This window comes from Notolepis coatsorum (genome assembly GCF_963971535.1).
Source record: "Notolepis coatsorum genome assembly, chromosome: 2".
NCBI lineage: Eukaryota > Metazoa > Chordata > Actinopteri > Aulopiformes > Paralepididae > Notolepis > Notolepis coatsorum.
The window spans coordinates 70513871-70541588 of NC_140166.1; the positions used below are offsets into that span (position 1 = coordinate 70513871).

At 47.1% G+C, this 27718-nt stretch overlaps 1 protein-coding gene across 1 annotated transcript; it reads right to left on the reverse strand.

The window, feature by feature from the left end:
* Positions 1-2061: 2061 nt before the first annotated feature.
* Positions 2062-27718, reverse strand: LOC311223425 (uncharacterized protein; the record flags this gene model as incomplete). The annotated part of the gene is made up of 12 exons (XM_084308213.1): positions 27656-27718; positions 27528-27555; positions 10938-11059; positions 10391-10839; positions 7533-7857; positions 7364-7438; positions 6520-7255; positions 6029-6256; positions 5608-5930; positions 5285-5481; positions 3884-4102; positions 2062-2608 (listed from the first exon to the last, which is right to left on the reverse strand). The coding sequence occupies exons 2-12, from the start codon at positions 27529-27531 to the stop codon at positions 2062-2064; spliced, it is 3225 nt and encodes a 1074-aa protein (XP_084164339.1). The 5' UTR covers positions 27532-27555; positions 27656-27718.

Here is a 27718-nt window from a genome sequence, read left to right on the forward strand (position 1 = left end):
GCTCTTTTTCGTTTTCATCATATTTAGTCACCTTAATTTATTTTTCGTTTAGTCAGTTTTAGTCTTCGTTTAGTCTTCGTTTAGTCTTGATTTGTCTTTTTTGTTTAGTGTCGCCACTCAGTTACAGCCTCATAAATTGGTGTGAGCAAAAAAAGCTAACGTTAGTACTAGCTGGTTAGACTTATGTAAGCTTTTTAATGTGTTATATTGTGGTGGATCAACATAATCTACAGTAGCGATCCGTCATGCAGTACTGTAGGGAAGAAAGAGGAGAGAACAGGATCGATACATATAACGTTAGGTGGCCCTCATCCGTTGTCTTCTTCTAGTCTGCTCGGGCCAGACTATACCACAGAGCCGAATAGGTTTCTTAGTTTGACTCAGGGGCGGGGCTAGGGGGTGGCTACTTGGGCTCAAGCCCCGAATGTATTCTGAAAAGCCCTGAATCTATTTATAAACAAAAAAATAATAATTACAATTCATCATTGTTACATGAAAATATGTTTGCACCAGATTTAGCAGAGGCTAATTTCCATCTGTTGTCTATCCAGCTGCTAACTGTATTTGAGTGAGTTAAGTCTTGGTGTTATGGTAGACTCAGACCTAAGCTTTAAATCACAATCAACAAGTTGACACAAACTTAATTCTTCCACCTTAGAAACATAGCTAAAGTACGGCCATTTATAAATCAAAAGGACGCTAAAAACCAGATCCATGCCTTTATCTCAAGCCAACTCGACTACTGTAATGCACTCCTTACCGGCCTCCCGAAAAAATACGATGATAACTATTTTATTGCAATGCACTATTGCATTATTTTATTCTATTTTACTAACTATTTTATTGCACTGCACTATTTTACTTTGTATCAGTGAATCATAGACGCCTGGCCATAAGAGCATTCGGAGCATCTCTGCTCTCCCACTATTGAACTTGGGGGAGCAAAGGTATGATCTTGCTCCACCACTTTTTGATTATATGAAAAATATGATATATCCCCCCCCCAATATATAAATCTAACCATAACTACGTTAAGACCTTATAACCTTATACGTTATGGTTAACTGAGTTTTATAGTGAAAAGAGCAGCTTCATTGGTCAAGATTGAAGGCTCTATATTGCAGGAAATTGCACGTACAGGTTCATTAAATTCAAAAAAAATCTGCCCAAAAAACCACCCATTGCCTGCCCAAAAAAAACATTTACAAAAAAAAAAAAAAATGAAAAATAAAGGGCACCTATCTGGGCTAAGCCCCGGATCTCCTACAATCCTAAATCCGCCCCTGGTTTGACTATAGTATTTTAAGGGAGAATAGTAATGTGTATAATAACAATGTGTACATTATGTAGAGAAAACAGCTTAGCTTGCTCAGCCACTGCAGGGAGAATAGTAATGTGTATAATAACAATGTGTACATTATGTAGAGAAAACAGCTTAGCTTGCTCAGCCACTGCAGGGAGAATAGTAATGTGTATAATAACAATGTGTACATTATGTAGAGAAAACAGCTTAGCTTGCTCAGCCACTGCAGGGAGAATAGTAATGTGTAATAACAATGTGTACATTGACAATATGTTTAAATAAACAAGGGGCATGACTTGTTTGGAAAATACTGTATATTTATTTAGTAAGTAGTTGTGTAATACATGGCACAATCAATCAAAGAGTGCATGGGGCATTTAAATTAAACTTACACACAGGCCCACGATCTTGAATTAATTAATTAATGTTGGCACAAAAGTCACTTGATTGAACCGATGTTTGTCTGGTGTCTAACCACAGATCCGCTTGACAAGGGAGTCCCCACTGGTAATCAAGACTACCGACAATATGGCTCTGTGGATCACAGACACACTCAGGCCCTTACACCACAACGAGGTCTCGGTTCACGTAAGAGTAGAACTGAATTCATGATGTAGTTCATTCAACTATTTACAAAAACATTCAACTATTTACAAAAACTCATGAATTATTTACAAAAACGTCCAAGCTAGGAATTCATGTGGTTCATTCAACTATTTACAAAAACATTCAACTATTTACAAAAACTCATGAATTATTTACAAAAACGTGTCCTTAGGCCTAGTAGGCCTAGCGTCCTTCATCATTGCCCGCCACTCCTCGACACTCCTCCCGCCAACAGCAGCGCAGTAGGCCACGCCTGCGATGCGAGTGTGGCCAGTATCCAGCGTCTTAGGCTGACCACACTTGCTGCAGGCGTACTGCTTGCGTTGACGGGGGGGCTCCACCACCACCAGGCCTGCTGCAGCAGCAGCCTCTGCGGCCTTCCTCTTCCTGAAGGCCGTGGTCCGGGGGAGTTGAGGGGGAGGAAGAGGTGGTGGTGGAGGAGGGCCGGTAGAGGGGCCGGCCTGTTGGTCCGAAGGAGGGGGGGGCAGGATGGGCAATAAAGCGGGCACTACTGGCTGGGTGGCGTGGCGTGCGTGGTCGTCCGGCACGGGGAAGGTGAAGGACTGTCCTTGTGCAGCCTGCTGGAAGGACAGCACCATGGGTGGAGGGAGAGGCTGGGCGGAGGTGCTCGGAGCAGGCATGGCCCCCAGTCCCTGCTCCATGAAGGTCCTCTCCCCTTTCTTCTGCCGTGCAGAGAACCTGTAACACAAAGACACAAGCACAAACATGTGTTAGCATTCATCTCCTCATAATGCAGACAATCACATAATGTACATTTGACCACGTGAATATTATACACTACAGCAGGGCTATTCAACTAAATTGTTCAGGGGGCCACATTGTCAGAAACCCAAGGGGCCAGGGGCCGGACTGCCACGGCGCCTCCCCGTGCTATGAATATATGTACACTTGACACAACACGCAACCACATTTTCACAACTTTTATTTAACTACATTGCAAAAGTAGTATACTTTTCAAAAAAAGTGCTTCATTTATGTGCCACATCTGCAACATCTCCTGCAAAAAGTGCTTCATTTATGACTGTGCAACAACTGCAACATCTCCTCTTCAACATTTCAATATAAAAATAAAATAAACAAACAAACAAGTGCATGATGTGCATCTGAACATTCTAACATCAACACTTGAACAAAAAAACACATTATAGTGCAGCTGAGCTTATGAAAAAGTGCTTCATGTCTGTGCAACAACAACAAATCACAGCATCTTATTAGCACTTATTGTCCACTCTTAACTCTCAAACATCAGGGGGGTGGGGGGCAGACAGGCCTAGCCTACATACACACATCTAATGAAAGCGATTGCACTTCTTTGACTGGGCAATGGCAGAGAAAGAGGGTTCATAGGAAGTGAGGGCTACCCGCAAACAGTGATGCAAATGCTCATTTGTCAAGGAGGCACGGTTGCTTGTTTTAATGGCATTCATGTGAGAAACTGGATTCACAGGTGTATGTTGAGCCAAACATTGTTAGCACAGATATTGCCAGCGTTTTTATTTTGGGGAATGTCTTGACATGAATACACTTTATCCAAAATGTTGTGGTGGATTCATTCTCAAGTGCCTGCTTCAGAGCAGATGATGCTTGCATGTCAATTATTTCAAGTTGCAGGAGACCTTCATCAATGTGAAGTGATGCAAGGAACTTGTGGAAATAGCAGCTACATTGGCAAATGGGTTGCTCACAAAATGCATCAATTCTCTGGACATGTCAAATTCATCAAATCGACCAAGTTTTCCCTCAATTTATCAATGAAATCTGTCATTAATTGAGTGACTTTTGGCTCAATTGTGCGTGTTAACGTTGACATGAAAAGAAAAAAGTAAAAAAAAAAAAAAATAATATAATATAATATAAAAAAAAATTATTATCATGTAATCTTTGGCGGGCCGGTCAGAATCATGCCACCAGTTGAATAGCCCTGCACTACAGCATATATAATATTTATCTTACCACTGTGAAATAGTCCTCTGAGTCAGCCTGTAGAGCTGTATAGTGGTCTGGGCCATCAGTCTCGGGCTGGTCAGCACTGCATCGCGGATAGCCACGTAGTCCGCGAGGATGAGGGCCCACCGGCTCGCCCCCCTGGCGCCCCCGGACTGCGTGGCTGCTGGGTGGAGGCTGCAGAGCCTGATACAAATGGCCTCCACCAGGCGACTGGTGCCAGGCCAACTTGCAGAGGAGAGACACAGGAGAGATTCAATTATGAACAGGATGTATGCTGTGAAAGAAGTGGGGACATTGACAGTTTCATGGTGTGAACAAAGGCAGTGAAAGGAGCTAAACGACAGTAAGTACTCAGACGAGCCTAGACCCCCCCCCCCCCCCCCCCCGCCTGTAGCTGTTCCGCAACCGTTCCTACTTCCGGGGTAGGCCTGATTGGCCCCGACAGGCACGTGACCCGCCGCGGCCACGCCCCGCGGCAGCCCCAGGAGCAAGCGCGCTACTGCTGGAGTTCGCTTCGCCTTTCACATCGCTGCCGTTGGCGAAAGCAGGATGAGAGGCGAGAGCGTAGATTTCGCTGTGTATCATTTAATCATTTAACATTTGAAAGGCATACATTGTTGTCATACAGAAGTACAGAATACTTTTATCCAAAATGCTTCTTACTGTTACACTGTTAGAGACTGTGCAGTGCACGGCTTTAGTCTCACTCGAGTGAGGAAGACCGCTGGTTCTCCAACATACAGCCCGCTGGTTCTCCAACATACAGCGGTGTGCTCTTCAGAATGTACCGGGAGAAACGTTTACTGTACCCCGCAGACATAATAAGCATATAAGCAGTGCTTACTAACGTTATTAGTTACGTTATTTCTGACCGAATTAGTCATTCATTTGTCTGCTTTCGCCAACGGCAGCGATGTGAAAGGCGAAGCGAACTCCAGCAGTAGCGCGCTTGCTCCTGGGGCTGCCGCGGGGCGTGGCCGCGGCGGGTCACGTGCCTGTCGGGGCCAATCAGGCCTACCCCGGAAGTAGGAACGGTTGCGGAACAGCTACAGCCCCCCCCCCCCCACGACGCCTCTCAGAAGCAGACGGCGACGAGTGTGTTAATGTCGCACCAAAACCAACCGAATCAAATTCCTTGTATGTGAACTAGGGCTGCAACTAACGATTATTTTATTATTATTTATTATGTCGACTAATCGTTGCAGCCCTAATGTGAACTACTGGGCAATAAAGACCTTTCTGAATTAACACACACACACGCCACCCACAGGAACACACACTCATGCACAATGAAGGTCATAATAGGTCTGTACCCCCCCCCCCCCCCCCCCCGCTGCTTTGACACCAGCACTTTAATAAAGGATCATCTTATCTTATCACAGGTTAAATGAAAATAGTGGTAACTACCGTTGGAGACTGTCCTTCCCGCGCGCTGGGTAGACGACCCGTTGTTTGTCGTAATCTGACACGCACTGCCAGAGAGCAACAAGCTGCTCTACGCGCCGGTTTGACAGCCCCCGCCGGTTCCGCGCTTTCACCAAGGCCCTGGCCAGCTTGAGGACATGCTGGTACCCTGGCTGGCCGTCTGGGCCCCCCATCTCCCCCTAAGAGACAGAGAGAGAGAGAGAGACAGAATATTAGACTACCGCTTCACATGCTATACAAAATTGTCATATATTAATATCCAAGTACCGTATACACCAAGTATGTGATATAATGGAGTGCCTTACCTCTGAGTCAGAGGAGGACAGCTGGACAGCGCGGCGGCGGCGTGTGGGGGCCTCAGGAGAGGTGTCGGGGGCGGGGGGGGTGGGTAGCCCAGACCCGGGTGCGTCAGCTGGATCACCTGACTGGACTGCCGCCTGGCTGGTGGACGGGACATTGACGGGGGGACAGAAGAGGGTTGGGTCCTCGCCATCCTCTTCAATGCCCTGATCCACCAGGTCTAGGTCCAGAACGGCGGCAGTCTCATTCGGAGTGTCAGGGTCCAGGCTGACCTCCTCAAGCACTCGGCCAGTCTGCCGGTACAGGTACTGGATGCCAATGAGTTCCCCTGTAAGAGGAAAAGACAACACATATTCATGTTGCAATTCATACATAGTGTTGAATAATGACACAAAAATAAATACAAAGGAAGGGATCTTGACATACCAGTGTACACGGCAGGCTTGGTGAAGTCCTTAACCATAGGTAGACCAAACAGCTCTTGGCTCCCCAGGTTAAGGACGTGCTTGAGGTGGCCACTGTAGGAGCACAGAGGCTGCCGTGGTTCCTCCTCCGCTGCAGGTGGTGCAGCTGCTGCCGCGGCGCGGTCCTCGTTCCACCTGACCAGTCCATCTACCAGGAAGGTCTGGAACTGCAGGTCGTTGGCCCGCGTACCTTCAAAAGAATAATGAGACAATTAGCGACGCGGAAGAAGCAACATTAATAATAATACAGATCAGATTCATATAGCGCTTTTCCTAATGCTCAAAGACACTTTACAAAACAAACAATACAGTTTTAGTAGAGGAAAAAAATAAACGATATAAAAAGGTGAGAGGAAGGGGTTCATGGGTTGAAAGCAAGCGTAGAAAGGTGGCTTTTGAGGGCTTTTAAAAAATGATGAGACACTGTAAAGACAGTAACACAAATGTAATTACCTGGGATGAACCGGTTGAAGTGGAGGTGGAACGACTCCAGCGATGTGGAACCGCGCGCGCAGCGAAACACGGGTAGACTGACTCCGCCCTTTGTCAGCCTACCGGTCTCCGTGTACAGCTGCACACCAGGTGGGTCCTGAATGCAGCGGAGGTGTCGCCTCTGCGTACTCCAGATGTCCTGGATGCGCCGGGGGTCCAGCAATGGGATACCCAGGGTGTCGTGTCCCTTGTGGCTGCCGAAGGTGTCGAGGAGCTCCCGGATGAGCCGCTCCGTCTCCGCAACTCCGCGCGTGCGGCGACGGCAGTGGCGGCCCCACTCCTCGCGGGAGATCCTCGCCCTCACCTCGGCCTCGCCCAGGCCAACCATCCCGTGCTTCCCCTCCAGCTCACACCGCTTAGCGTCAGTCAGGCGGCGTGCATCTCCACTGTCGACCTCGAAGATGCAGTAGGACAGCTGCCGCATGAACGTGGGGTACAGCTCGTGGCTCTCTGTGGTGATGGCCCTCGCGAAGCGGCGCATCAGGTGCCAGACGTCGAGGCGCACCACCACCTGACCCCAGTCCGGAAACAAGGCAGCTGTCGCCGACACGCCGCCCTGAAGACAACAGCAGTCGCGGTCTACGTAGATGAGCTGGGGGGGGGGTACCCCTGCGTCTCGGTACCGCCTCATTAGTCCGGCCGCCATGGGCGACAGGGCCTCCGCGCTCTCAACAGAGGTGAGAACACTCATGAGGACCTGAAATAACACAAGATAAAATAAGATGAGAACTTTCTTCTGTCAGGCAGGAAATTACTTTGTTCACAAAGGAATAAATAAGAATATTGTCATCTTCTAAAAAGGTACCTGTCCGTGCTCGTTACAGACATTGGTAACCCAGGCGGCCGTTTGGCTGGCGGCACTGGCGAGCTTCTTCGCCCTCTGGTGGGAGAGAGTGTGAGAGAGACAGAGAGAACATAAGGACATGCATATACAATAAATATATGATATACATTGCTAAAATCACCTTCCTTACCTTCTTTGTTGAATCCAACTTTAAGATGGATCCAAATGTCGAAGTGATCCTGGCCTTGGACTCGTCCAGCCGTGACAGCACGTCGTAGTCGTAGACGGTCAACAGCCAGGCGGGTGAGGGCACCGGAGGCATGGGTGGTGGTGGTAAGAACTGCCTCCTCACGGTGCCCAAGGCCAGGAACTGATCGCAGACGCCGAGGTAGTGAACGGACCTCCGCTTCCAGGCTTCTGCATGCTGCTCCCACAGCGTGGCGGCCAGCCGAGAGGCACTGTTCCCCAGAGTGCGGGACCTCAGCAGGCCGACCACCCGCAAGTCACAGGATAGCCTGGTGAAGAAAGGCTCGTTAGAGTAGGGGTAACACTAATATAACAGCATGTAGCATATGGTATTTTAATAATACAAAGTGTACCTGAGGGGTTACAAAACCCTGACTGTATTAAAGATTGTGATAGATTAAACCACTGCTAGTTATGTACTTTAATTACTGGCCAGACAGTAGGGCTGCAACGATTAGTCAACATAATCGACGACGTCGATTATAAAAAATCGTCGACGAGAAATTGTTGCGTCGATTAGTCATTAAATTTTTTTTTTTTTTTTTGTGCACTACCTATCTTTGTGAGAGTGGCTTCTCAGGGTTCCAGACAACATCATAACATGATGATCCCATAGCAAATTTTGGACATTGAAAACATTGTTCCCCTGCAGGAGATGATGATCAGACTAGACACACAATACATTACACACGCACTCCTCTCACTCACACACAGCGATCAGAGTAAGACACACACATACACACTCCTCTCACTCACACACAGCGATCAGAGTAAGACACACACACATACACACTCCTCTCACTCACACACAGCGATCAGAGTAAGACACACACACATTCACACTCCTCTCTCTCACACACAGCGATCAGAGTAAGACACACACACATTCACACTCCTCTCACTCACACACAGCGATCAGAGTAAGACACACACACATACACAAATTACACACCTCTCACTCACACAGCGATCAGAGTAAGACACACACACAAATTACACAGTACACACACTCCTCTCACTCACACAGCGATCAGAGTAAGACACACACACATACACACACACACGGACTCCTCTCACACACAGCAAACAAAAGTTATTTAAAGTACACTTCCACTTTAATTTGTATTATTTAATTTATTTATCTTGTTATGAGTGATTGCTGTATTGTTCTTCAAATACATTTTCATTTAAAGTGGCTTAAAGATCCAAATTCAAATGTTTCATGAGTCATTATTTTAATTTGCTATGGGATCATCATGTTATGATGTTGTTGTTTGGTCCTGACAAGAGTCTCAAAGTCTGGGGTGATGGTAGACAAGCAACTCTGAGGTCATGCTCAATGTCCAATCTGTTCCTCTGCTCTGTCTTCAGCTGGACCAGAGCTGAGAAGCCACTTTCACAAAGATAGGTAATTAAAAAAAAAAAAAAAAAAAAAAATTGTTGTTGTTTACATTGGTTTTCGATTAGTCGACTAATCGAAAAAATAATCGGCAGATTAGTCGACTACCAAATTAGTCATTAGTTGCAGCCCTACCAGACAGTACATCAAATATAGATGGTGAACACCCACAAGAACACGGCATTGACACAGAAATACTATTGGAGGGTAATTTATTATTATTAGGCAACGTTAGGTTACAGAATGAGAATTAGGGTCGCGCTTGTATGGCGAAGAATATACGTAAAGTCAGTCAAGAGCATAAGTCACTAAGAATAGCAGGAATCCTACGATGGGTCTAAGCTGACGCCACCTGTTGTATAGTAGCAATTATATAGGGCAACACTGGTACCAACTGGAGACAATGGGTTCCCTCCGGGGTGTAAGGCCTGGAGGGTAGAGGAATGTTCGGGTACTCCGTCTGATTCAATGGGGAATAAAGAGACTCCAGGTACAGGAGTCGGTGCTTGTAAACTCCCTTGATCAGCAGCAAAAGCAATAGTTGTAATCCAAAATGCTCGACAGCATTGATGACAGCTAGCCAGCCCCGTCCACGAGGCAGGCCCGAGTTGTAATCCTCACGAGGTTGAATCCCAAACGATAGTGGAAATCAATGATGCTCTTCTCCGGTAGTCACGTCCCAAATCAATATAATCCAACCAGGAATGGTTCTGCAATCGCCGGCGCCGATTCTCCTGTGTACATGTCCAACGGTTCTCCGCCTAGGACTCCTCGGGTGTGGGCGACGTATTTAGGCCACACAGCCTGGTTAAGTGCACTAGCTAAAGACACGACGAACCGATGGGTAATGCTACACACGGAAGAACTGTGGCCGCACGATATACAATAAATGATCGACTATTTACCTCACATTAGATTAAGTCGAACTCAACGTTACTTCATTAAACTCTGACACTTTAACATTCCATTCGCACGCGGTTCTCAATGCTCTATTTAGACGCTAGGTTGCTCACTTCACTGCACGTTGACTCGTGGTGAAGGTGGGTAAGGTACTGCTGTTTACACCTGCGTCAATATATATACTTAAGTGAATATCTAGTCCCAACCTCAGTCCTTGTCTCGTATTACTACGCTGACTCTGGGCATGTTCTGACATGCCTGCAGTTGTCTTTGAACTTGCCGTTGGGGGCTTGCGCGCTGGCGCCTGGGGGCGCTGTCCAATAGGAGAGCGAATATTACTCTGGTCTGAACGCAGGTAAAGGGATATTCCGTGTATATATATAAATAATATACAAAGTATATCAAACGATACATATATATATATTCAGTTTAATCTGGCCCTTCACAACACAAAGTGTAACAGTAATTAAATAAAACCACGGTCAACGGTCAACCACACTTACTTGTACGTGAGTAGAGCCGGGAACTGGCAGCTGTAGGTGGGAGGCAGCTGCCGTATGATTCCCTGTGACCACCCCACAACCTTCTTCTTACAGACGGGGCACTCGAGGTACTCTGTGGCCATGAGGTACCACCCGTCTATGTCCAGGACCCTCCGGAGGGTCCTGTACAGCCCAGACTTGGTCAGGGACCCTGCACACTGTGGCTGGGGGCATGTCAGCCGGATGCCCCAAATGCGATGGGGCATCCAGAGGAACAGCCGACATGGGAAGAAGAGGTCGGGGGAAGTGGGTGGCTGATGGTAGATCGGCTTGGGTTGGGGAGGTGTCCACCACAGGCTTAGCTCACCCACGAGCTGGGACCTCCCCGTGCTGCCCCTGGTGAACAGCACCCGACCGATCCACATCTGCTGGTCCACGGTGAGAGCTGCACGCCAGCGTTTCGGCAGCAGCTGTAGGCAGACACAAACAGTAGAGGGAGGTTGAGTTTAGATTCCCAGACTAAAAGTGATATAAACACAGAATTATCCAGAATTATCACAGAACTCACCTCTGCACCGTCAGCAACGGGGGCACGGGCCATCACAGGGGCACGGGCCATCACTGGTCCTGCAGTGGCTGGAGGTGGAGGTGGAGGCGGATGGAGCAGGGCACGGGCATGTACTTCCAAGGCTACAATGGGAAATTAAATACAAGAAAAAAAGGGGGGAAAGGCAATAGATTTCAATACAAAACATGCAAAGACATACCATTTGGTTATGAGCTCTTGCAAAGCAGTCGGAGTAGGCAAGTGGTTTTGAAGACAGCAGATACTACAGTGAAGACAAACGAGCACTAATACACAGTGTGGTTATGACAGCTACACCATGCACAGACCCAATGGCAGGGAGACTACAGCTACAGCAGACAGACGCAATGGCAGGGAGACTACAGCTACACCATGCACAGACCCAATGGCAGGGAGCGAGACTACAGCTACAGCAGACAGACGCAATGGCAGGGAGACTACAGCTACACCATGCACAGACCCAATGGCAGGAAGACTACAGCTACAGCAGACACCAGCCGAAGGGCATTGATTAGGGAGACTATAGCAGACACCAGCCAAAGGGCATTGATTAGGGAGACTACAGCAGACACCAGCCAAAGGGCATTGATTAGGGAGACGTTCTTCCATGTCCAGACTTACCCATTCCATTATAAAGTTACTCATATGTCTATTCACGTTGGAATGAAAAAAGGTCACATCAAGTTAAAATGCATTTTCATGTTGTACTGGACTATTGTTTGAAACATAATGAAAAAGAAGTTCTAAAAAAAAAGAAGTAAGTTACCAGGGTCACCCCCCTCGGAGAAGACGTGGGCACGGGCTTCGGCCTCCACCTCCTCTGGCTTTTTGGCCATCGCGGCCTGGGCGGCGGCGCGGACATGGCGCTGGGCCACCGGGGATGCCACCAAGGCCAGCTCCCCATAGGGGGTGGTCTTAAAACTAGGATTCTCCATCTAAACAGTCATGGGTGCAAGGGTGACAAAATGTAATGACAAAGCATGTATTGTGTTCAATTACACTTAATAATAATAATAATAATAGATTTTTATTGGTAATGCGCTTTACAATTGCAGGGCAAATCTCAAAGCGCTACAGTTAAAAGAACATAAGAACTAGCAAGAATAAAATAAGGAATAAAAAATAGGCAAGACTAAACATAGAATAACATAGAATAAATAAAACGAATAAAAGAACATAAAATATGTGGAGCTAAAAATTTGATAAAAAGTCAACAGAAAGCTCTACACTTGCTTGACTTGCTTACAATAGAAACACACGGTAATACAGTAGATGCTAGGGGTGGACGGTATGGTCTAAAATTTATATCACGGTATAATTTGAAGCATAGACGGTAACGGTATATATCACGGTATCATCGTTTTTGATTAAAAAAAAATTTATTTTATATAATTTTTTTTTTTTTTTATAAAATATATATATTATATAATTAGACTTGTACTTGTATTATCTGCGAGACATCGCCACCACGCAACAAGCTCCACTGTCTGTGTGTACTCTAGTAGCCTCCAGCTACGGCCAGGATTCTCCAGAGCTGCACCTGGACCTATACTCTAGTAGCCTCGAGCAGAGCTACGGCCAGGATTCTCCGGCGCTGCACCTGGACCCTATTGTATTGGTACTATAACGTTAGCAAGCCCGCAGCTCGAATACGCATCGAATCAGTGTTATAAGACATTGATATCAGGAGCTATCTGTAGCTACTGCTAGCCGGATATATAACGTTAATACAACGCCTCAGTGAATTATTTAGTTCAATGGGACATTTCGTTTTGAACGGTGAACTAATTTGCGTTAACGTGAGCTAACGGCTAACGGAGCTATCATACACGTCTACTCTACTAGACTTGATGGAGCGTTTGTTGATGTCAGGAGCTATCGGTAGCTGGCCGACTAGATACCGTTCGGTTAGACAATGCCTCATCATGTATTAAACTAAAAGTGAATAGTTGACTGGGTCATTTTGTAACGGTAGCTAAGCTAACGTTAGCTCAGGGAGACGTCCCGTCCCACTAGACTACTAGTAGACCCGTGTTTACATGCGTGCGGGAGGGGCTGGCACGCCCACTGCGCGAAGCCTCCTAAATAACTTTTTCTAGTTCGCACATATCTATTATCTATGACTAATTCTATCTATTTTTAGGGGCAAATGCGAGTGAAATAGTCGCGCTGTGGTTACATGACGTCATTGCTATTTTAGAGCTGCACTACCGGTTATACGGTATAGTCAAAATCCATACCGTAGAGCAAATTCATACCGTATACCGTTTATACCGTCCACCCCTAGTAGATGCTTCGTTTTATTCTATCCTTAAAGGCATTCGTTTTGTGCCATTACATTAGCAATATAATCATACTACTATGTACTGCAGTGGTCACCACTGAGACTTTTCCCTGTAGAACTTTTTTTTTTGTAGATCTTTCCCTGAGAGTCCACATTACAGTTCTGCTTTTGTTTTGATGTGAAAAGTGATGCTGCATAAGATGACTGCAGTGGCGGCCGGTGGGTACTTCGCCACTAGGGGCGCTATACCAAATATTTTGCAAACATGTACAGTACTGTACCACGCAAGACTCATGGCAAGACGTGAGCGATTCGACTCACGCTCACGGCAATGAATCGGCTCTTATGAACGAGTCGCTCAGCTGTTACTACAACAACACACAACCAGTCAAATAAAGTATAGTCTAGACTCTAATTCACAACTTGAAACACAATATAAATAGAAAAGTTAGAAACAAAACTCGCCCGTCTCCAAACACAGGCAGATCTCTCCCTCTCTCCTTCTCTCTCTCACACACAGCGCGACGTGGAATCGATTCGTTACACAATCAGACCTATTATATACCAAGAATAACTTCAGTATGAGTACAGGGCTGTACACATATTTTGCATATTGTTAAACGAGCCAAGGCTAGCTATTAAACTATCGATATGAATCGAAAATCTGGGACCCTGATGTAAACAAGACAAACGTCTTTCTCTGGTCTGCATCCCCTTAACAATTGTGTGTATTGAGCCGTACTGTATTGTACCCATTCTGCAATCTGTTAATAAAGTTCTCATTCATTCAAACATAGACGATATTGAACAAGCCATAATCCACGTATTTTCAATCCGAGAGAGCTGCAGTAGTTAAATCAATGAGCCATCGACATAGTCAGTGTGGTAAGTAACGTTATTATTGCATCCAAGATTGATACACGGCTGGCTAGGCAGTTGGTAGTCATAGTCTTGTGTTATAAAATAAATAAACAATCAGCAATGTCTCGCTTCATGAATGGCCAGCAGTAGTACTGCTCCTAAAAAAAACTATTTACAAACGTTAACGTTAAGCACAGAGAGAGAGAGAGAGAGAGAGAGAGAGAGAGAGACTCACTGTTTAGTTGAAACGTCCAGGGCAGGAGAGCTTGATAAACGTGTATAATCCGCCATATAGCTTGTTAGCCAAGTGTTAGCTGAGCTCGTTAGCACAACACTCAACAAGTACATTCCTTTGTCCATTTCCGCTCGAACAGACTGCAAACTACCTGGCGTTCTATCGCCATGCTCTAAGACAAACTCTCTCTAACCTTAACCAACTTTGAAAGAGTGCCTAAGCTTAACAGTCTAAAGAACTTGCAGTCACGGCACGACAAACAACCTAGGACCAACCTAGGAACCAAGCTAGAAGCTAGAATTGGAACATTCGAAATTGGATTCGGCCAATCAGAGATCGTCTCTGTGAAATTCTGCCATGGAAAAAAATACTGGCGTCGGCCAATCAGAGAGCGTCTCCGCGAAATGCGGCTATGGAAATTCTTCACGGAAGTTCACGCTGCTGCCTAGACCGCTTCAAATCGCGCTCGGATTCCAACATAATAGTCATATTTCAACGCACAACGCCGTATGCACTGATTGGCTGTGACGGAGACAGCGATCAAACTGTGACGCGCACTCAGAGCGCTATCGCTTCTAGCCCGGGCGAGAAATACGAAAAAACAAAAAAAAACGTAACTTCCTGCTCATGAAAACGACGTTTTTTTAATTTAGATAATAACGTTATATTGTGCATTGGAAATACAAACATACTTAAAATGAGTAAATATTATTCATTTTAAACATGTTTATATTATTTATAGGGCTATAAAACACAAAAACGAAAAAGTTTTATTGTCTTCTTCTCTGATTTAACAGCAGCTGGCCAGCAGGTGGGTCGGCGCCCTTGCGCCCCTAGTGGCGAGCCGCCACTGGATGACTGCACTTAGCACTGACTGAGAAAGTACATATTACAATTCTACTTTGAAGTTTTAATGTTGGACCAAAGCATTGCATGTAATTAGAATATACAGGCAAATAAGTCATTTAGTTTAAAGTACAATCTTGGCTGTCTTTTTCTCTCAACGCCAAGTTACGCAGAAAGGACGTACACTGAAAGCGCGCACGCACACACAGGTTATAACGCAAATACAGTTCTGATTAACAAAGACATTCATCAATAGTAACACAGTAATACAGTAGATGCTTTGTTTGATCATATCCTTAAGTTAAAGGCATTCGTTTTGTGCCATTCATTCACATTACCTGGCATTAGCAATATATAACGATACTACTATGTATGGTCGTTTATAACGCAAATAACTTTCTGATTAACTAAAGGCATTAGTTTTGTAGCATTCACGTTACCCTAGATGTATCAATGGTAATATAGGTTTCTTTAGACTAGAATAAGTTAAATGAACGTACTGTCTCGAAGCGCGAGTGCATTTGCCACGGAAAGCGTGCAAGCAGGCAAATATAGTTCTGATTAACAACGGCATATTAACGTTACCTCGATGTATCAATAGTAATATATACCTGAATGTATAATGTGTTTCATACATACACTGAAAGCCACCGAAAAAAGCGCGAGTAAAAGTAATTTGCCATTACACGGGGCGCGCGCACACAAACACACGGTGAAATAACGCTGTGATTAACAAATAGTAATATATATAGGTTGCTTTAAATTAGAATACGTTAAATTAACTTACAGTCTCTGAAAAGTTGCAAGTCAGTGTCTCTGCTGGTCAGTAACGCTGGGAGCTAGTCTCTCACGTGGAGAACAATGGCGGCTTTTCAGAAAATGAAAAAGCAAATACATGCTTCACGACACGTCGGAGCCTCGGAGGTGGGATTCTGTGTGAGGCGAGATCCCCGCCTCCTCCCACCCCATCCCCCTCCACTCAAACAGAGAACTGCGCCTGCGCAGCCTGGTTGCGAGGGATTCCGGTCATCGTCTCTGTATCGTTCCAATTTTAGTTGCAAGGGATTCCTCTCATCTTCTCTGTATCGTTCCAATTTTAGTTGCGAGGGATTCCTGTCATCTTCTCTGTATCGTTCCAATTTTAGTTGCGAGGGATTCCGGTCATCTTCTCTGTGTCAATATTTCGAGAAATGCAACCAATCAACAGGGCGCATTTCTACCACCAATCTTAAACTAGAGAAAAGTAAATACTAACTAAATTACCTTACATTGTTAATTTAGTTTGTATTTACTTTTCTAGTTTAAGTTAATTCAATTAAAGAAATAGTTTTACACATTGATTGATTGATTGAAAACTTTATTAACAGATTGCAGAATGGGTACAGTACAGTACAGCTCAATACATACAATTGTTAAGGGGATGCAGACCAGAGAAAGACTTTCGTCTTGTTTACATCAGGGTCCCCCATTTTCAATTCATCGTAACATATATGACATACATGACATACAGATAGACAGTACTGCTACATCTATACATTTATGACATACCAGATTTGCAATTACAGTACTGTTTGTGATACAAAAAGAGTCCAGAAAAAAAATAGTATATACATTTGACGTAGAAACTGTACATTGGATTGGGTAGGTGGGGGTGGGGGGGGACTGTACATTGGAGGTGGTTGGGTGGGTGGGTGGGGGGGGGTTGGGTAGGAGGGGTGGGTGGAGGACACTGTACAACTGTACAAACAAAACTGTACATTGGATTATTGACAAGACCATACTTGGTAATTTACTGTACATTGGAGGGGGTTGTGTTCGGACATTTACAGGGGCCAGTTTCGAGTTGCAGTCTCCCTTAGGTGTTTTTGAGAGTGTTTTTGAAAGTGGGTAGTGATTCACATTCCTTTACAGCTTTGGGTAGGGCGTTCCACATTGATGTGGCATAATTGTGAAACGTGTTTAGTCCCTTGTTTGAGCCGAATCTGGGTTTAACATGATTTGTGGAGCTCCCTCTGGTGTTGTGATCGTGGTATTCACTGACCTTTGGGAAGTATTTTGTCATGTACATGGGTACCTTGGTCGTGTAGTGTATCTTGTAGACCAGGCCCATTGCAAGTTGCTGTACTCTGTCGTCTACTCTAAGCCATCCTAGGTTGTCAAAGTGGGCAGGGGTGAGGTGGGTTCTAGGAGTAAGGTCAAGCAGTAGTCTGACCAGTTTGTTTTGAGATGTTTGTAATTTTGTTTTTAGCGCCTTTGAGGTGCTTTGGTACCATGAGGTGCAAGCATAGTCGTAGTACCCTTGAATGAGTTCTCCTGCTAGAGTCTTCAGGGTATTCTTGTTTACCAGTGAGGAGATCCGGTACAAGAATCGAGTTCGTTGGTTGACTTTTTTTATTACATTGGATGCCATTTTGTCACAGGAAAGATTTGCCTCTAGGATGGAACCCAGGTAGGTAATATCTTCTTTCCTTGTGACAATATTGTCACCCACTGTAACTGAGAAGCCGTCGGTCTTGCTGAGTTTGTTATTTGAACCGAAGAGAATGGACTCTGTTTTGCCCATGTGTAATGATAGTTTGTTATCAGCGAGCCATAGACTAGACTAGACACACACACAAAAGCAAACTTAAAATAATTAGACAACTTGTGTTTACTTGAACTTCTTTATTTTGAGAAGGAAAAGAAATTACACATCACTTAATTTGTTTCACAACAGTGGTTTCAAAACAGTCAAGCAAGCCCCCACCAATGGGTACAGTAAGACCTGCTTTATCAAAGCTATTTAATCATTAACTGTGTCACCTACAGCAAGTTCCAGCCGGTGATTTAAGCAATGCCAGGTCAATATATTAGGATAGAGTTCAGACAGTTTTGCAGCTATACCAGCTTTGTGTCCCAACATGACACTGGCTCCATCACATACAAATATACAGTACTGTGTCAGAAATCATAAAAAAATATATACATCCGAAGGGGAAGAAACTGTACATTGGAGGGGGGTGGGTGGGTGGGGGATTTGGACATTTACCGGGCCAGTTTCTAATTGCAGCCACCCGTAGGTGCTCTTTGAGAGCGGTTTTGAAGGTGGGTAGGGATTCACATTATTTTATGGCTGTAGGTAGGGCGTTCCACATTATTGTGGCATAATTGCGAAACGTGTTTAGTCCCTTGTTTATGCCGAATCTGGGTTTAACATGATTTGTGGAACTCCCTCTGGTGTTGTGGTCGTGGTATTCACTGACCTTTGGGAAGTATTTCGACATGAGCCAGGACGATGGCGTCTTGAATCAGAGTATGTTGGACAGACGTGACATGTTAAGCCTTGGCCATATGCTACTTACTACCCTCTAGTGGTGAGCTGTGGTAACTGCAGAGCCTCTCCTCAGTGTTGGATATCTGAGTCTGGAATGAATGAAGGACAAAAATATATCTGTTCATTTGACAACAAGAAGAGAAACCGATAAACAAATCAGTTTACCCTGTTCGAAAAAGGAGTAGGAATAATTCCGGATGTCTGGATTCTGGACCTACACCTGGTGGATGAGGAATGTGGGACAATAGTAATATAATATGTGTAATAACAATATGTACATTGACAATATGTTTAAATAAACAAGGCAGACCGCATGACTTCTGTTTGGAAAATACTGTATATTCATTTACGTAAGTAGTTGTGTAATACATTTGATTTTGATTTGATTAGGGATCCCCATTAGCTGGTGCGATAGCAACCAGCTAGTCTTCCTGGGGTCCACACACACACACACACAAAAAATACAAAAACAATCACTATTGCAAAAACAAAATTATTAAAAGTCAGTACACACAATGCATAATGAAACTACTGTAACAATTAAGATAGCTACAATTACATTAGTGTAAAACAAAAACAAAAAATTACTTTACAGTGTTAAAAACAATTTAAGATTATTTTTAAAAGTGAATCTACTGTAAATGCAGCAGAGGTTCCGAGGCAGGCCATTAATGCTCTAAAAATAAAAGATCTCCCCAAAGCACTGGTTCTAGGACCTGGCAATTCAAGCTGCCCACTACTGGAACCTCTAGTGTAATGCTCGTGCACAGTATTACTAAAAACAATCTGATTATGTATAAAAAATTGAGTTTTACTGCTCATGACCAACTTGAACAGCACAAGTATATTAAAAGACAATCTATTTTCAACGTTAGGCCAAGAGAGGCGGGCATGCATACGGCTCACATTAGACCTTAGTGAGCAGCCCAGTACCAACCGTGCTGCCCTGTTCTGGACCACCTGGAGCTTCCTGAGGTCACCACTGGCAGCAGATCAACACATCGCAGAGCAATAGTCAAGATGACATAAAACTAAACTTTGCACTATCTGACATAAAAGGGGATGGGCAACAAAATAAGCACATTTCCTGGAAATACCAATTGCTCTTCCCATTTTTAAAACAATATAATTAATATGCTGAGACCAAGACAGAGTGCAATCCAGCATCACTCCAAGGAGTTTAGTACTTTCAACTTGTTGAACTGCCGAATTACACAAGTTTAAATGAAGCTTTGGATTTGTAGATAACCTGTGCCTTGTTCCCAGCACAATACATTTAGTCTTGGAGATATTAAGGACAAGTCTATTACATACTACCCAGTCATGCACAAATATGATGAATTGAAAATGGAGGACCCTGATGGAAACAAGACGAAAGTCTTTCTCAGGTCTGCATCCTCTTAACAATTGTATGTATTGAGCTGTACTGTACTGTACCCATTCTGCAATCTGTTAATAAACTTTTCAATCAATCAATCAATCAATCAATCAATCAATCACAACTTTAAGTTCTCTGCTCAAAACTTCATTAAGTACATTGCATGATGGTGCAGCGTCATACAAAGTTGAATCATCTGCATAAAGAACTGTTGTAGCACATTTGGTAGGCCATTTGGTAGGCCAAGATAGGTCATTAGTAAATACAGAGAAGAGCAAAGGTCCTAGGCAACTTCCTTGCGGAACGCCACACTCTAGACCTCTGCTACTGGACAGGCTGCCATTTAGATACACCTTCTGTGATCTAGAGGACAAATAACTTAGTATCCACTTTAAAGCAGAAGAGTTAAAACCATAACATTTAAGTTTCTCAACCAGTAGAGAATGGTCCAGCACATCAAATGCAGCACTAAAATCTAACAGCACAGCTCCCACCAACATAGTTATCTATAGCTTTAAGCCAGTCATCAGTCATCTGTATCAAAGCAGTAGAAGTAGAGTGACCAGCTCTATAGGCATGTTGAGAATCTGTTGCAAGCTTGCTTGAAACAAAATACTCTTGAATTTGTGAATGCACCAACTTTGCCATGATTTTGCTCAAGACAGGTCAAATACTTATAGGTCTAGAATTTCCCTCATTAAAAGCAGCTTTGGTATCCTTAGGTAAAGGAAAAACCTTAGCCTCCTTCCACATCTTTGGAAATAGGCCCACATCCAAACATCTATTCATAATATGACATATAGGAGATGCTATGATACCAGCAGTCATTCTCAGCACTTTACTATCCAGGTTATCTAGGCCTGCTAACTTACCATCAGGAAGAGAGCGGAGTAACCGCTCCACCTCACTGACTTCAGCCTGATGAAATAAAAATGCACACATGGCACAATCAATCAATTTGCATATATGTTGAGAAAAAGGGTACATGGGGGGGGGGGGGCATTTAAACATCTGAATTAATAATTAATGTTGGCACAAAAGTCACTTGATTGAACCGATGTTTGTCTGGTGTCTAACCACAAGACCCGCTTGACCAGGGAGTCCCCACCGGTAGTCAAGACTACCGACAATATGGCTCTGTGGATCACAGACACACTCAGGCCCTTACACCACAACGAGGTCTCGGTTCACGTAAGAGTAGAACTGAATTCATGTAGTTCATTAAACTATTTACAAAAACACATGAATTATTTACAAAAACGTCCAAGGCCACCCAGCCAGGGGCTCAAGTGTCCTCGCGCTTAGCGTCCACCATTGTTGCCCGCCACTCCTCGACACCCTTCCCGCCGACAACGGCGCAGTAGGACACGCCTGCGATGCGCGTGTGGCCAGTGGCCAGCCTCTTAGGCTGACCACACTTGCTGCAGGTGTACTCCTTGTGTTGCCGACGGGGGGGCTTCACCGCCACCACCAGGCCTGCTGCAGCCGCCGCCGCTGCGGCCTTCCTCTTTCGGTAGGCCGTGGACCGGGAGAGAGGTGGTGGAGGGCCGGTGTAGGAGGGGCCTGCCTCTTGGTCCGGAGGAGGGCGGATGGGCACTGGAGCGGGCACTACTGGCTGGGTGGCATGGCGTGCGTGGTCCTCCGGCACGAAATAGGTGAAGGGCTGTCCTTTTCCAACCTGCTGGAAGGACAGCGCCATGGGTGCAGGGAGAGGCTGGGCGGAGGTGCTCGCCATGGACCGGGAGAGCGGTGGTGGTGGAGGAGAGGGGCCGGCCTCTTGGTCCTGCAGGTGGGGCACCACCAGGCCTGCTGCAGCAACCACCGCCGCAGCCTTCCTCCTTCTGTAGGCCGTGGACCTGGAGATAGGTGGTGGTGGTGGTGGGCCGGTGTAGGAGGAGGGGCCGGCCTGTTGGTCCGGAGGAGGGCGGGGCAGGATGGGCACTAAAGCGGGCACTACTGGCTGGGTGGCGTGGCGTGCGTGGTCCTCCGGCACGGGGAAGGCGAAGGGCTGTCCTTGTCCAGCTTGCTGGAAGGACAGCACCATGGGTGGAGGGAGAGGCTGGGCGGAGGTGCTCGGAGCAGGCATGGCAGCAGCGCAGTAGGCCACGCCTGCGATGCGAGTGTGGCCAGTATCCAGCGTCTTAGGCTGACCACACTTGCTGCAGGCGTACAGCTTGCGTTGATGGGGGGGCTCCACCACCACCAGGCCCGCTGCAGCAGCAGCCTCTGCGGCCTTCCTCTTCCTGAAGGCCGTGGTCCGGGGGAGTTGAGGGGGAGGAAGAGGTGGTGGTGGTGGTGGAGGAGGGCCGGTAGAGGGGCCGGCCTGTTGGTCCGGAGGAGGGCGGGGCAGGATGGGCAGTACTGGCTGGGTGGCGTGGCGTGCGTGGTCCTCCGGCACGGGGAAGGCGAAGGACTGTCCTTGTCCAGCCTGCTGGAAGGACAGCACCATGGGTGGAGGGAGAGGCTGGGCGGAGGTGCTCGGAGCAGGCATGGCCCCCAGTCCCTGCTCCAAGATGGTCCTCTCCCCTTTCTTCTGCCGTGCAGAGAACCTGTAACACAAAGACACAAGCACAAACATGTGTTAGCATTAGGGATGCTCGATATTGGCTTTTTTACCGATACCGATATTCCAATATTGTCCAACTCTTAATTTCCGATACCGATATCAACCGATATCGATATATGCAGGGTTCCCCCCCCCCCCCCCCCCCAAAACTGAATAATTTCAGGTAACTAATAATTTCACTGGATTATCACAAATATTGTTATTGTTTTTTTTTTTTTTTTTTTACCGATACCGATATTTTCCGATATCACATTTTACTGCCGATATCGGCCGATAATATTGGACATCCCTAGTTAGCATTCATCTCCTCATAATGCAGACAATCACATAATGTACATTTGACCAAGTGAATATTATACACTACAGCATATATAATATTTATCTTACCACTGTGAAATAGTCCTCTGATTCAGCCCGTAGAGCTGTATAGTGGTCTGGGCCATCAGTCTCGGGCTGGCCACCACTGCATCGCGGATAGCCACGTAGTCCGCGAGGATGAGGGCCCACCGGCTCGCCCCCCTGGCGCCCCCGGACTGCGTGGCTGCTGGGTGGAGGCTGCAAAGACGGATACAAATGGCCTCCACCAGGCGACTGGTGCCAGGGGAACTGGTGCCAGGCCAACTTGCAGAGGAGAGACACAGGAGAGATTCAATTATGAACAGGATGTATGCTGTGAAGGAAGTGGGGACATTGACAGTTTCAAGGTGTGAACAAAGGCAGTGAAAGGAGCTAAACGACAGTAAGTACTCAGACGAGCCCAGACGCCTCTCAGAAGCAGACGGCGACGAGTGTGTTAATGTCGCACCAAAACCAACCGAATCAAATTCCTTGTATGTGAACTAGGGCTGCAACTAACGATTATTTTATTATTATTTATTATGTCGACTAATCGTTGCAGCCCTAATGTGAACTACTGGGCAATAAAGACCTTTCTGATTTAACACACACACACACGCGACCCACAGGAACACACACTCATGCACAATGAAGGTCATAATAGGTCTGTACCCCCCCCCCCCCCCACGCTGCTTTGACACCAGCATTTTAATAAAGGATCATCTTATCTTATCACAGGTTAAATGAAAATAGTGGTAACTACCGTTGGAGACTGTCCTTCCCACGCGCTGGGTAGACGACCCGTTGTTTGTCGTAATCTGACACGCACTGCCAGAGAGCAACAAGCTGCTCTACGCGCCGGTTTGACAGCCCCCGCCGGTTCCGCGCTTTCACCAAGGCCCTGGCCAGCTTGAGGACATGCTGGTACCCTGGCTGGCCGTCTGGGCCCCCCATCTCCCCCTAAGAGACAGAGAGAGAGAGAGAGAGACAGAATATTAGACTACCGCTTCACATGCTATACAAAATTGTCATATATTAATATCCAAGTACCGTATACACCAAGTATGTGATATAATGGAGTGCCTTACCTCTGAGTCAGAGGAGGACAGCTGGACAGCGCGGCGGCGTGTGGGGGCCTCAGGAGAGGTGTCGGGGGCGGGGGGGGTGGGTAGCCCAGACCCGGGTGCGTCAGCTGGATCACCTGACTGGACTGCCGCCTGGCTGGTGGACGGGACATTGACGGGGGGACAGAAGAGGGTTGGGTCCTCGCCATCCTCTTCAATGCCCTGATCCACCAGGTCTAGGTCCAGAACGGCGGCAGTCTCATTCGGAGTGTCAGGGTCCAGGCTGACCTCCTCAAGCACTCGGCCAGTCTGCCGGTACAGGTACTGGATGCCAATGAGTTCCCCTGTAAGAGGAAAAGACAACACATATTCATGTTGCAATTCATACATAGTGTTGAATAATGACACAAAAATAAATACAAAGGAAGGGATCTTGACATACCAGTGTACACGGCAGGCTTGGTGAAGTCCTTAACCATAGGTAGACCAAACAGCTCTTGGCTCCCCAGGTTAAGGACGTGCTTGAGGTGGCCACTGTAGGAGCACAGAGGCTGCTGTGGTTCCTCCTCCGCTGCAGGTGGTGCAGCTGCTGCCGCGGCGCGGTCCTCGTTCCACCTGACCAGTCCATCTACCAGGAAGGTCTGGAACTGCAGGTCGTTGGCCCGCGTACCTTCAAAAGAATAATGAGACAATTAGCGACGCGGAAGAAGCAACATCAATAATAATACAGATCAGATTTATATAGCGCTTTTCCTAATGCTCAAAGACACTTTACAAAACAAACAATACAGTTTTAGTAGAGGTAAAAAATAAACGATATAAAAAGGTGAGAGGAAGGGGTTCATGGGTTGAAAGCAAGCGTAGAAAGGTGGGTTTTGAGGGCTTTTAAAAAATGATGAGACACTGTAAAGACAGTAACACAAATGTAATTACCTGGGATGAACCGGTTGAAGTGGAGGTGGAACGACTCCAGCGATGTGGAACCGCGTGCGCAGTGAAACACGGGTAGACTGACTCCGCCCTTTGTCAGCCTACCGGTCTGTGTGTACAGCTGCACACCAGGTGGGTCCTGAATGCAGCGGAGGTGTCGCCTCTGCGTACTCCAGATGTCCTGGATGCGCCGGGGGTCCAGCAACGGGATGCCCAGGGTGTCGTGTCCCTTGTGGCTGCCGAAGGTGTCGAGGAGCTCCCGGATGAGCCGCTCCGTCTCCGCAACTCCGCGCGTGCGGCGACGGCAGTGGCGGCCCCACTCCTCCCGGGAGATCCTCGCCCTCACCTCGGCCTCGCCCAGGCCAACCATCCCGTGCTTCCCCTCCAGCTCACACCGCTTAGCGTCAGTCAGGCGGCGTGCATCTCCACTGTCGACCTCGAAGATGCAGTAGGACAGCTGCCGCATGAACGTGGGGTACAGCTCGTGGCTCTCTGTGGTGATGGCCCTCGCGAAGCGGCGCATCAGGTGCCAGACGTCGAGGCGCACCACCACCTGACCCCAGTCCGGGAACAAGGCAGCTGCCGCCGACACGCCGCCCTGAAGGCAACAGCAGTCGCGGTCTACGTAGATGAGCTGGGGGGGGGGTACCCCTGCGTCTCGGTACCGCCTCATTAGTCCGGCCGCCATGGGCGACAGGGCCTCCGCGCTCTCAACAGAGGTGAGAACACTCATGAGGACCTGAAATAACACAAGATAAAATAAGATGAGAACTTTCTTCTGTCAGGCAGGAAATTACTTTGTTCACAAAGGAATAAATAAGAATATTGTCATCTTCTAAAAAGGTACCTGTCCGTGCTCGTTACAGACATTGGTAACCCAGGCGGCCGTTTGGCTGGCGGCACTGGCGAGCTTCTTCGCCCTCTGGTGGGAGAGAGTGTGAGAGAGACAGAGAGAACATAAGGACATGCATATACAATAAATATATGATATACATTGCTAAAATCACCTTCCTTACCTTCTTTGTTGAATCCAACTTTAAGATGGATCCAAATGTCGAAGTGATCCTGGCCTTGGACTCGTCCAGCCGTGACAGCACGTCGTAGTCGTAGACGGTCAACAGCCAGGCGGGTGAGGGCACCGGAGGCATGGGTGGTGGTGGTAAGAACTGCCTCCTCACGGTGCCCAAGGCCAGGAACTGATCGCAGACGCCGAGGTAGTGAACGGACCTCCGCTTCCAGGCTTCTGCATGCTGCTCCCACAGCGTGGCGGCCAGCCGAGAGGCACTGTTCCCCAGAGTGCGGGACCTCAGCAGGCCGACCACCCGCAAGTCACAGGATATCCTGGTGAAGAAAGGCTCGTTAGAGTAGGGGTAACACTAATATAACAGCATGTAGCATATGGTATTTTAATAATACAAAGTGTAACAGTAATTAAATAAAACCACGGTCAACGGTCAACCATACTTACTTGTACGTGAGTAGAGCCGGGAACTGGCAGCTGTAGGTGGGAGGCAGCTGCCATATGATTCCCTGTGACCACCCCACAACCTTCTTCTTACAGACGGGGCACTCGAGGTACTCTGTGGCCATGAGGTACCACCCGTCTATGTCCAGGACCCTCCGGAGGGTCCTGTACAGCCCGGCCTTGGTCAGGGACCCTGCACACTGTGGCTGGGGGCATGTCAGCCGGATGCCCCAAATGCGATGGGGCATCCAGAGGAACAGCCGACATGGGAAGAAGAGGTCGGGGGAAGTGGGTGGCTGATGGTAGATCGGCCTGGGTTGGGGAGGTGTCCACCACAGGCTTAGCTCATCCACGAGCTGGGACCTCCCCGTGCTGCCCCTGGTGAACAGCGCCCGACCGATCCACTTCTGCTGGTCCACGGTGAGAGCTGCACGCCAGCGTTTCGGCAGCAGCTGTAGGCAGACACAAACAGTAGAGGGAGGTTGAGTTTAGATTCCCAGACTAAAAGTGATATAAACACAGAATTATCCAGAATTATCACAGAACTCACCTCTGCACCGTCAGCAACGGGGGCACGGGCCATCACAGGGGCACGGGCCATCACTGGGGCACGGGCCATCACAGGGGCGCGGGCCATCACTGGTCCTGCAGTGGCTGGAGGTGGAGGCGGATGGAGCAGGGCGCGGGCCTGTACTTCCAAGGCTACAATGGGAAATTAAATACAAGAAAAAAAAGGGGGGAAAGGCAATAGATTTCAATACAAAACATGCAAAGACATACCATTTGGTTATGAGCTCTTGCAAAGCAGTCGGAGTAGGCAAGTGGTTTTGAAGACAGCAGATACTACAGTGAAGACAAACGAGCACTAATACACAGTGTGGTTATGACAGCTACACCATGCACAGACCCAATGGCAGGGAGACTACAGCTACAGCAGACAGACGCAATGGCAGGGAGACTACAGCTACACCATGCACAGACCCAATGGCAGGGAGCGAGACTACAGCTACAGCAGACAGACGCAATGGCAGGGAGACTACAGCTACACCATGCACAGACCCAATGGCAGGGAGACTACAGCTACAGCAGACAGACGCAATGGCAGGGAGACTACAGCTACACCATGCACAGACCCAATGGCAGGAAGACTACAGCTACAGCAGACACCAGCCGAAGGGCATTGATTAGGGAGACTATAGCAGACACCAGCCAAAGGGCATTGATTAGGGAGACTACAGCAGACACCAGCCAAAGGGCATTGATTAGGGAGACGTTCTTCCATGTCCAGACTTACCCATTCCATGATAAAGTTACTCATATGTCTATTCACGTTGGAATGAAAAAAGGTCACATCAAGTTAAAATGCATTTTCATGTTGTACTGGACTATTGTTTGAAACATAATGAAAAAGAAGTAAGTTACCAGGGTCACCCCCCTCGGAGAAGACGTGGGCACGGGCTTCGGCCTCCACCTCCTCTGGCTTTT